The sequence below is a fragment of the Myotis lucifugus genome, unplaced genomic scaffold (assembly GCF_000147115.1).
Source record: "Myotis lucifugus unplaced genomic scaffold, Myoluc2.0 scaffold_128, whole genome shotgun sequence".
Lineage (NCBI taxonomy): Eukaryota > Metazoa > Chordata > Mammalia > Chiroptera > Vespertilionidae > Myotis > Myotis lucifugus.
In genome coordinates, this window is record NW_005871176.1 from 1,145,034 (window position 1) to 1,156,818 (window position 11,785).

At 52.8% G+C, this 11,785-nt stretch overlaps 1 protein-coding gene across 1 annotated transcript in view; it reads right to left on the bottom strand.

The window, feature by feature from the left end:
* Positions 1-8,535: 8,535 nt before the first annotated feature.
* MUL1 (mitochondrial E3 ubiquitin protein ligase 1) overlaps positions 8,536-11,785 on the bottom strand; it is an 8,419-nt gene continuing 5,169 nt past the window's right edge. Inside the window, exon 4 of the mRNA XM_006094002.3 lies at positions 8,536-10,262. Within this exon, the coding sequence (XP_006094064.1) occupies positions 9,533-10,262 (730 nt within the window). The 3' untranslated portion in view covers positions 8,536-9,532. The remainder of the gene's footprint in view (positions 10,263-11,785) is intronic.

Sequence of the window (11,785 nt, forward strand, 5' to 3'; positions counted from 1 at the left end):
CCAGCACAGAGAAGGTGCCCAGCACACATTAGCTCCCTCGTTTCCTTCCCCTCGCTCCTGTCCACATGGGGAAACAGAGGCACAGGCAGCAGCATCAGAGACCTGGAGGAAAGCATTGGCTACCTCAGCCCTGACACGGGGCTCCAGCTGGCAGCTCAGGCCCCGGGTCCCATAGAGGCAGAGCCCTGGGAGTGCTGAGCCTGCTCAGGGGTGGCTCCAACCATCGGTCAGCAGGGAAGGCCAGGGTGCACTGCAGCCTCAGTGGCCAGCTGGTCACCTCCAGGGGCTAAGTGGCCGCCCAGCAGGCATGCACCACGCTGAGCCACGGCTGAATAAAAACCCACAGCATCACCACCCTTCTCGGCTCAGTGACTGGGACCTGGGTGCAGCTAATTCCCCAGCCACCTTGAAGGGCAGCCACAGGACAGTGCACAAACACGCCCAGCGAGAGAAAGCGTGTTACCTGACAAGCGGCGACGTGTGTCTCGGGTCAAGAAACAGCAAGAGAAGATTCATTCATCTTCCCTTCATTCAGCAAACGTCTGCTGAGGACTTTCATGGCAGGCACAGACCTTCCCCCAATACAACTCAAGGAATATTAGCTTCTTTTCTTTATTTGTTTAATCACCAACACCCTTTCTTCAAAAAATCTTAGCCTGCCCAGTGTGGCTCAGTGGTTGAGTGTCGACCTATGAACCAGGAGGTCATGGTTGCAGGCTTGAGCCCCAGTGTGGGGCATGCAGGAGGCAGCCAATCAACGGTTCTCTCTCATCATTGATGTTTCTCTCTCTCTCTCCCTCTCTGAAATCAATAAAAATATTTTTTTAATATCTTACAAGAAACCTCAATATAAAGGGCAAGCTTCTGGGGAGATAGGGTCTCAAGACCCCATCCTTCGGGTCCCCCATACTCCAGTTGGCCCCCAAGGGGTCCCCAAAGAATGCCCAGAGTGTCACAGCTCAACGTAAAGCCACATCCAGAGTCATGCAGGCCAACCAAGCCCTCCTGGTACAGAGGTGGAAACTGAGGCCCAGGTGGGGCGTGCTGGAACCCAGGCCTCTGCTCCCAGTCTGGATCCCACTGGACCCACTTGCACACTTGGGTTCTATGGGGAGTAGGGGTGGGGCAGCTCCAGCAATGCACAGTCAGAAAAGAAAAGGGTTTGGTGTGGTTTTTTTTTTCCCAACAATGAAGTTGCTGTATTTCTCTAAAATTTAAAAAAAAATTACAAAGATGATGGGGTAATTTTTAAAAAATTTTATTGTACTGGCAACCCACAAAGTGAGAGTCCCACGCTCTTCAAGAAAACTTAAGAACGAGTGAGGACAGCTCGGAACTCTGAGACAGTAGATCTGCCTACAATACCACGCCCCCCCCCCCCGCCCCGCCCAGGATGAGCAGGTGGGAGGCGCTGGGCCCATGTCACCCGGAAAACAATTGTTCCTCTCAGCCCACGAGAGGCCTGGCACCACAACACTCTTCCGTGACCATGTGATCCTCGGGGCAGACAAGGGGTGTGAGCTTAGTCCCAGCCTGGCCCTGAACACTTCACCCAGCCCGGCAGCCTTCTCCTGTCCAGGGCTCTCGAGAGGCCTGAGGTCCCCTGACTATAGAGCCCTGACTTCACCAGAGCAATCAGCTGAGCCACATGTTACCCCTAAAGGGGACAGAGGCGCTGACCCCAACAGCTCAGAAAGGGCACCACCACTCTCTGATCCCAAACTCTCACCCCCACTCACTATTAAGAGCTCCCCGTGCCCCAGGATCACGCCAAGGGCAGGTTCAGTGAGGGTAAATCAGAAGACCCATTTCTACCCCAGTTCCATCCCTTCCTACCTGTGTGACCTGGAGGCAGGCACTTCATTCTCTGAGCCGGAATTCCCTTCAGGGGGTGACCAGCTGCACCTCAAAGGGATACTGTGAAGATCAGATGAGGTGCTGATCGGGTCACTACAATATGGGGGGGGGGGGACAGCTGCAGGCAGTGAGTCCCACCACCCAGAGCCCTCCAGGGCCTGCAGGGGTGGACAGAGGGCCTTTTCTTCCCAGGAAGGGAACTGCCCTATAACAGCAAGTGTAGAAGACTGAGGAGCAGTCACTGCCTGGCCACAGACGCCCTCCCCTGTGCCCTGCCAGACCCTGGGCTGGGGAGGAGGAGAATCGGTCTGGAAGAGGAGGTGCCAGGCACAGGTGAGAAAGATGTGAGGAGAAACAGGCTCCCAGAAATAGACAGAAGAGCTTCGAGAGGAAGACACATCCATGTGCAGAGGAAGAAACCCTTTCCCACACTCAGGGGCAAGAGACAAACAGGCCAGACAAGCAGCAGAACTGCCAGGAAAGGTGACGTCAGCTCCCAGAGGTGGCAGGGGAGGGGACAGAGGAGCTTGATCCCACGGGAGACAGAGCCAAAGGCAGAGACAGGACGGAGGAGAAGAGAGCAGCGAGGCTGGGAGAAGCGGGGTTTCTCCACTGAGAAAACGCTTCTGGGGAGAAAGCAAAATCCATGCCGTACAGTTTTTTTAAGCACCCTTCCCCAGCGTGAAGTCATTTGGGTATTTTAAGAACATGTGATGCATTATGCATATCTCGTTTTTGTTGAAGGAAATCATGGTTAGTGTATTTAAAGATGTGAATGCCTAGAAAATTATAGGGGGAGAAATGTGGGATTTTTTTTTCCCCCTGAATTTTCTGGGTTTCTCAAAACGTCCACATCTGCACCCAGCTTCCTGGTGAGTTGGGCAGAGAAAGGAAGGAACTGGAGAGAAAATTCCTGCTTCCTGCTTCTCATCTTGGCAGGCTGTGCCCAGGTGGACCCGGGGTCAGCAGCCCAGGGTCCGCTTCTGCCTCTGCTCTCAGGCCTTCGAGGCCTTTTCCCCATTCCTTGGGAAAGAGAACATTACTCAGGCCTCTGGAAGCACAACCTGTTTCTCCTCCCAGGCCTCCAGCCCGCCTCAACCATAGGGGCACAGCGCCACCTGGAGGCCACAATGGAGAATGCAGGACTAGGAGGGAGTCTATCCACAGTCCTGCGTGGCAGTAGAAAGAAATAAAAATTATGAGCCAACTTATGGCAAGCATGTATGAAGCCCCATTCTGTGAAACACCTTAAATATTAGGGAAGACTGAAGGGGTGGTAGGCCTGCAGCTTTGGCAATTTGGACATTAATATTAGTATGACCTCATTTGTACCCCTCTTCCCCCAGCCTAGAGAACATTCAGGTTAGAGAGCCACAGTGCCTGGCACGCTAGGTTCTTAATAAATGCTTGTTGCATTCAGCTGTGGCCTTCCAGAGTCATGGTCCAATCCTGGAAGAATCTAGATGTGAGGCAACAGCTCTGTCAGGGTCAGAGGCCAAAGGTTATATCACCAAGCAGGCCTTCATCCAGGTCTGGTTGGCCCCTCTGACCAATGCCAGTGTCTCTGGCTCAGCCTCATGTGCTCCCCGCCCCCCTTCTTGGGTAAGGGAAATGCCAGGTCCCTCGGCTGGCATCTGGAAGACAGTGTGGCAGCTGCCGAGGAAGTGACTAATGAGCCCTCCCGGGAGCAATTCAGGACATCATACAAGGAAACTTCTCTCAAAAAAAAAAAAAAAGAAACTTATCTCACTCAAAATTAATAAGTTAACACTATCTAATTAGAGAGAATGTGCTGAGCTCCCTGGCTTTCTGGGAAGGTGGTTCTGAGGCTGTGGCAGGTAGCGAGCTTGGAGACGGTCCACGTGGCATCTTTCGGACCAGCAGCCCCAAGGAGCGCTGAGAACCTGTCCTCCCTGGTCTCTCGTCCACCTGCTAGCTCACAGACATGCAAAGCATCAGAGCTGAATGCGCCTGGGAAAGCTTCTCATTCAAATTGCTCCTTTTATAGACAGAACTGAGGCCCAGAGAAGTTAATCCCTCTATTACGATCACACAGCAACAGAGCCCGGACCAGCGAGAGCAGCCAGCCTTTGGACTCCCAGTCCAGACCATTTACCACCACACAGTGACATTGTCCAGACTCTCCCGTGTGGATTCCTCAAGCTCTCATGAGGCCACTGGGCGTGATGTTTCTCTACATGTTCTATCTATCTTTACCTCAGGCCCTAAGAGAGGTCCTTCCCTCACTCCTTAGAGCCAAGGCATGGCCCTCATCTCTGGTCCAAGAGCCAACTCCCACAGGCAGCCTTCCAGGATTGTTTTACCTCATCCATTTCATTTGCTAGTTTACTCATTAATTCCATGTCCGAAGACCGAATTCCATGGTTAAGACCTCAGGCTCTGGCCCTAGCCTGTTTGGCTCAGTGGATAGAGCATCAGCCTGCGGACTGAAGGGTCTCAGGTTCGATTCCAGTCAAGAGCACATGCTCGGGTTGTGTGCTCGATCCCCAGTAGAGGGCATGCAGGAGGCAGCCAATCAATGATTCTCTCTCATCTATGTTTCTCTCTCTCTCTCCCGCTCCCTTCCTCTCTGAAATCAACAAAAATATGTTTTAAGAAAAAAAGAGCTCGGGCTCTGGAGTCAGACTGCCTGGGCTTAAACGTTGTCTCTCTCATGTGCCTGGGCAACACCTGGCCTCTGGGCCTTGATCTCCTTTTCTTTAAAGTAAGAATGATACGAACACATGCCTCAGAGTGAGGGGTAAATAATACCACGTGCAGCACTTGGCGGTACCTAGCAAAGAGCGAGCACTGAAGTTAGCCAGTTCGTGTAGAGTAACAACTTACAATTTGTCCTGGAGAAGAAATAAGATACAATTCCTGCCGGAGACCTGGGCAGTGTGGTTAAGAGCAGGAATAGGAAGTCTGTATGATGGGATCTCAGAGGTGGGGCACTAACATGGGTGGGGAGGGACAGGAACGGTTTTCTGTGGGAGCTGCGGCTGAGTGTTAGAGACGGGAGCGCGGGGAAGAACCAGCACGGCATGTCTAAGGAGCCTCAACGTGTTGCTGGAGCCACAAGTGTGATCCAGAGAGGGATGGGGAGGGCCGTGGGGAGGGGCCAGGGCAGGACACACAGGCTTCCTGTGCCACGGAGGAGCCGGGGTTGGGCCTGAGAGAAAAGGGAGCCTGGGGAAGGGCTTTCAGCCAGGGGCACGGTCAGGCGGGTGTCTCGATTAGACCAGGCGAGGTTCTGTGGACTGTGTTTGCCCGACTCTCCCTCAGCAAGGAGCGACTGCCCTGGGTTGCTCTATCTTGAATAGTCAGGGAATCTGTTCTCACCAGGCCAGCGCCAAAATCCATTCCCAGCGACCATATCCTGTGAACCACAGTATTGCCAACCGCTGAGAGGCGCCTCACCCGCACGATAGGATGTGCTCAGAGACCACGCTGAACCCTGTGACGGCAGACTGTCACACTCACTTCGGCACCTCTGGGCGCAGAATGCACATTTAGCAAATGTTAGATGAATGCCCATCCATGATCTGAAACTTCTCTGCGCATCCCTGAGGCCCTTGTGGGACCACCAGCCCCGGATCCAGCACCCAGCTGGGGTGTGCATGGCCCAGGCCCAGGGTTGTAAAGAAAGGGGGTCAGATTGGCCAAGTTTGTCATGTTGTTCTTTGCTTTTTAGTTTTTTCCACATATTGTTGTTTGCTTCTTGAATTTTTCTTTTTGTTTGTTTGTTATTTGTCGTTGTTGTTAATCCTCAGCCGAGGATATTTTTCCATTGATTTTTAGGGAGAGAGGAAGAGAGAGGGAAAGACAGTAACATCGATGTGAGAGAAACGCATCAATTGGTTGCCTCCTGCATGAGCCCCGACCAGGGCCCGGGCTGGGGAGGAGCCTGCAACCAAGGTACGTGCCCTTGACTGGAATCGAACCCAGGACCCTTTGGTTCAAAGGCCGACGCTCTATCCACTGAGCCAAACTGGCTGGGGCTGCTTCTTGAATTGTTCAACATAACTGGATGAATTAGGATTCCAAAGACCAGCCTTCCAGCTCCTCCTCCACCAGGGTGAGCTGGGTTCCAGAGCCTCCAGCTGCAGTACGTGAGCCTAGGGCAGCGGTTCTCAACCTGTGGGTCGCAACCCCTTTGGCGGTCGAACGACCCTTTCACAGGGGTCGCCTAAGACCATCCTGCATATCAGATATTTACATGATGATTCATAACAGTAGCAACATTACAGTTGTGAAGTAGCAACGAAAATAATTTTATGGTTGGGTCACAACATGAGGAACTGTATTTAAAGGGCCAGAAAGTTGAGAACCACTGGCCTAGCGTGTGACTGGTGACTTGCCGTGCTGACTGGCTTGAAAAACACTGTGTCTGTAATCCCGTTGTCTATTGAACAGCTTTCCTCCTTAGCCTCTCAGGCTTGATGTGATAAAAGCCCAAGGGCGTAGGCTTCATAGTCAGACCTTGGTAGCTGTGGGAAAATCACATCACCTATAAAAAGGGGTAATTCTGCCCTGGTTGTTCAGCAAAGCCTATAAAGAACGTAACAGCCCTAGCCGGTTTGGCTCACTGGATAGAGCGTCAGCCTGGGGACTGAAGGGTCCCAGGTTCGATTCCAGTCGAGGGCATGTACCTTGGTTGCAGGCACATCCCTTGTAGGAGGTGTGCAGGAGGCAGCTGATCGATGCTTCTCTCTCATCGATGTTTCTCTCTATCCCTCTCCCTTCCTCTCTGTAAAAAATCAATAAAATATATATTTTAAAAAAATAAAGAACGTAACATCGCCTGGCTCTCGATGATGTGAGGCTATAGGCAAAACATAAGCCCGCTGAGCTTCACTCTCTCGCTTGTAAAGTGAGGAGGGATAACAATACCCACTTTATAGGTCGCCAAGCATTAGTGCATTTAAATGCTGAGCACAGACATTCACACCAGGAGCAGTTCTTCAGGATGCCCCCTGCCTGCTGCTGTCTCCTAGCATTGAAGTGACTGAGCATCAGGGTCAACTTGGCAAAGAATCAAAACTCAACAATCCCAACGTCAGTTGAGAACTAACTTCCAATTTCCTGTCTCTGTCACCTCCCACTCCCAACCTGGGCCCCAAGTATCAGTCCATTCAACCCCGAGATAAGGCCCCTCAAATGGAAAGTGGGAACTGCCACCGTGGATGAGCGCCCGGGACAGTCTCAGTCCCAGCCAGGCTGGCTGAGCATGGACCTCACACGCAGAACTGGGGACGTGCACGTCAGAGTTCCCAGCCAGCTGCTCGGAGGCAGGGACCGTGGCTGCTCCTGCATCTCCCTGGCTCTGTCTGGGGTACTGGAGGCTGAAGTCGGCCCGGGAGCTGGGCTGGGGTAGCGCAGGCTGGCTTCCCTCCTTTTCCATCACTTTGACCAGAATTATTCATGAAATCCATGCCAAGGACTGAACTCTGATACATTCCCACTGAATACCCCTCACTCACGCAGTTCATTCATTCTCTACTGAAACCTGGACCCAATTACACAGCAGAAAAGACAAGGACATGGGGGCGGATGCGTTCAAGGCGCCCAGAGGGCATTCCCTTGGGCCACCCTCTCCCCCCAAACACCTGCCCCGCCCCCGACACCCTATGTCAGTGGTTCTCAACCTTCCGAATGCCACGACCCTTTAATACAGTTCCTCATGTTGTAGTGACCCCCACCCATAAAATTATTTTTGTTGCTATTTCATAACTGTAATTTTGCTATTGTTATGAATCATAATGTAAACATCTGATATGCAGGATGTATTTTCATTGTTACAAATTGAACATAATTAAAGCATAGTGATTAATCACAAAAACAATATGTAATTATATATGTTTTCTGATGGTCTTAGGTGACCCCTGTGAAAAGGTCGTTCGACCCCCCAAAGGGGTCACGACCCACAGGTTGAGAACCGCTGCTCTATATGAAACCAGGGCCCTAACACCTCACTGGACACCAGCCCTGCTAAGTGGGCTCTCACCACTCACGCCTGCTCCTTCAGAGTAGCCGCCTCTTCATAACTTGGGACACAAGTGTCTTGTGGGGTGCTCCTGGGAGCACTGAGGGGATGGGCCCCACAGCTGGTGAGGATGATGGATGGGGAGCTTTGGAAACAACTTCAGACCCAGCGCTTACTAGGATTATGCCCTCGGCCCAGTGAACAGATCTGGGGTTACTCCCTCATCCGGAAAACGCAGATCCCATGAGCCTGCAAGGGTTCTGTGAGGATTAACTCAAAGTTCAAGAGCACACACTAGTACAGCACTCCTACTCGCTGAATGTGAGTCTCCTCCCTGCTGTTCAGCACCCCACCCCAGCCCTCTCCCACTGCTCAGCTTTCAGGATGTCAGAACAGAGTTCTTCAGGCGTGGAGGGCCGGGATGCCCTCCAGGATGGCCCTCCTGAGCTGGCCACTCCTCAGCCCGCAATCTGGGGGAGCCCCAAACCCAGGCCTCCAGGTCTCTAGTTCATTCCATCACCGTGGGCCTAACCAATGAGCCTTACTGACAAAGCAACAGGCTGACACTTGGTTGGAAGATGTTTAATTTGTGCTGTCCACGCTGGACACCGAAGTGGTGTCAGCCCCTGAGAGCACCCCTCCTCTCGGCCCCTGAGAGCACCCCTCAGAGAATGAACATTCGGCGCAGGAATGAACATTCAGCGCAGGAAGGGAGAGAAGACCACTTCTCTTCCACTCACCAACAGGAGGGGCAGGTGAGGGGTGAAGGCAACAAAGAGGGGGGCGATGTGATTACACCAGAGGCATGTCGACTTTTCACTGCGGGAGAGGGAGCCGGGACAAGGCTGCTCAGGGTGCTGGCTGGTGAGGCGGGGCGAGAAGCTGACAGCCAGAGGCGGGGCAGCAGCGCCCTTATTGCTTCCTGTGGGAGGTGAGGCCTTGCAGCTCCCCAGGCAGGGAAAGCCAGTCCCCGTCAGGTGGGGGCAGCAGAGACACCAGGAGGGGGGGCAGCCAGCTGGCCGTCCTCGCCCTTGCTGGGGCCCCAAACCCACCACTCCCACCCTCAGGTGACCGCTCTCCATCTGCTGCTCAGTCGTGTCCTGCTCGGGAGAAGCAGACGCTGGACTTCCGTCTCCTGTCCTGACGCACAGGTGCACGCATTTAGGAGGCAAGCAGGGAGGGGAAAGGGCCACAGTGACATGTCCAGCCTTACAATTTTCTCCCGGGGTGTGAGCAAAAGGCAGAGAGACCCGGACAGTCTCTCCAGAGGCAGCTCCGAGAGGCGTGCGTCACACTGAGCCCGCCTCTGCCCGCCTCTGAGTCACTTAAGGCTCAAGTCCACAAGAATCAGAGTCACCAGAAAGGACCCGAAGACACGGGGGCACGAGCTGAAGATCGCTGGCTCCGACGCCGGAGCGATGAGGTGCTCACAGTCGCACTTGGCGGGCTCCGGGGAGGGAGGCCAGGCCAGCACACCCACCCAGGGCGGGCTTGGACTCTCCTGTGCTGGGAAGGGTTCCCTCAGGTTGGAGTGTGAGGTCTGGACGGCTCCCCCCCCCCCTCCCTCAGTCATACCTGGAGATAGCAGCTGCCCCTCCCCTCCCCCCATCCCCATACTCTTCTAAGGCCTTGAGATAAAACCCCTGAAAGGGGCTTCCTTTCATGTGTAACCGTGGGGCTTCGAGACTGTCAGCTGTTGTACAGGGGAATCACCCGGGTGATCTCCTGCCGGCAGATGGGGCACTTCTTGGGCTCTGGCAGCGCCTGGTAGCACTCGGTGCAGGCACACACGTGCCCACACTCCAGGAACACGCAAGACTTGAAGTTGCTCAGACACACGACACAGGTGCTCTTCAGACTCTCCCTGTCCTCGGGCTTGGCTTGGCTCAGCAGCTGGGCCTCGTGCTCCCGGAACTCCTTCTCCATCTGCTTGAGGCGCAGGCGCTCCTGCCACTGCAGGTACTGCTTTCGGAGGATGAAGAAGAGGGTCGCGCAGGCGGCAAAGCCAAACACCAGCGTCAGGACCTTCCAGAGCCTGACGCTCGACTCCTGCCTCTGCAGCAGGCTGTCGAAGTCCTGGCTGCTCAGATAGTACTGCATGCCCTGCTTGGGGGGCTGCAGGCGGACGGAGTTGTTGTCCAGGACCAGTTCACCCACCCCCGTGAGGGTGGCCCCAACCTTCAGCATCTCCTCAGTCTCCTGGACGCCCTTGGGCCGCTCCCCGCTGATGTAGTGGCCGATGGCATCAGTGAAGGACTGGATCGAGGGGTGGAACTTCTCATACACAGTCTCCAGGCCCAGATCCACGGAGTCCAGCGGCTTCAGCACCCGCACGGCCACACCCACGCCCTCCTCGTGGGGGACCAGGTCAAAGGGCACCGTGTTGGTCCTCTGGTGAATGATCTTTGAATAGTCATTCCTAAAACAGTAAGAGAACTCAAGATAAAACAAAGGACAAGCAAACACCTCACGCCCAGGAAGAGATGGAGGTCGCATACATGCCAGAGGACAGGGTAAAATCTGATGCAGCTAGAAGAGGACAACAGAAATCAGTATTATCCAAGTGCCTCGATTTGTTAGGTTCTCAGGCGACCAGTGGGCAACAAATACCATCATAGATCACCTCTACCATCTATTTCCATTAGCCCTTTAAAATAAATAGCCAATTCTTCAAAAAATTAAAAACAGCCCTAACCGGTTTGGCTCAGTGGATAGAGCGTCAGCCTGCAGACTCAAGGGTCCCAGGTTCGATTCCGGTCAAGGGCATGTACCTTGGTTGCGAGCTCATCCCCAGTAGGGAGTGTGCAGGAAGCAGCTGATCAATTTCTCTCTCATGAATGTTTCTAACTCTCTATCCCTCTCCCTTCCTCTCTGTAAAAAATCAATAAAATATATATTTTTTTAAAAATTAAAAACAGAACTACCAGATAATCCAGTAATCTCACTTCTGGGTAGTGAATTGAAATCAGGATCTCGAAGAGAGATCTACTCGCCCATGCTCATGACAGCATTGTTCACGACAGCCAAACATGGAGGCAGCCTACATGTCCATCGACGGATGCATGGAGAAAGAATGCCACACACGCACAAACACAGAGGAATATTATTCAGCATAAAAAAAGGAAATCCTGCCCACCGGCATGGCTCAGTGGTTGAGCACCGACCTATGAACCAGGAGGTCACGGTTCGATTCCCAGTCAGGGCACATGCCCAGGTTGAGGGCTTGATCCCCAGTGTGGGGTGTGCAGGAGGCAGCCGATCAATGATTCTCTCTCATCACTGATGTTGCTATATCTCTCCCCCTCTCCCTTCCTCTCTGAAATCAATAAACTTTTTTTTTTAAGAAGGAAATCCTGCCATACACAACAAGATGGATAAACCTGGAGAGCACTATGCTAAGCAAACTAGGCCACTCACAGAAGGACAAACACTGCATAATTCCATTTATATGAGGTATCTAAAACAGTCAAACTTACAGAAGCAGAAAGCAGAATGGTGGCTGCCAAGGGCTAGGGGGCAGGGGAAGAAAATGGCACTGCTATTGAACGGGTACAAAGTTCAGTTACACAATTCTAGAGATTCTAGAGATCTGCTATACAACTGTATGCCTCTAATTAACAAAACTGTACCGTTACATTGAAAAGTTTGTTAAAAGGGGCCCAGGCCAGCATGGCTCTAGTAACTGAGCCTAGACCTGTGGGCTGGGAGGTCGCAGTTCAATTCCTGGTGAGGGCACATGCCCGGGTTGCAGGGTCGATCCCCATTGCAGGCATTCAGGAGGCAGCCAATTGGTGATTCTCTCTCATCATTGATGTTTCTCTTTCTCTCTCTCTTCCTCTCCTTTTCTCTCTGAGATCAATTAAAATATTTTTTAAAGTGTGTTAAAAAGGTAGATCTTGTGAAGTGTTCTTACTACAATAAAAAAAATAAAATAAAATATAC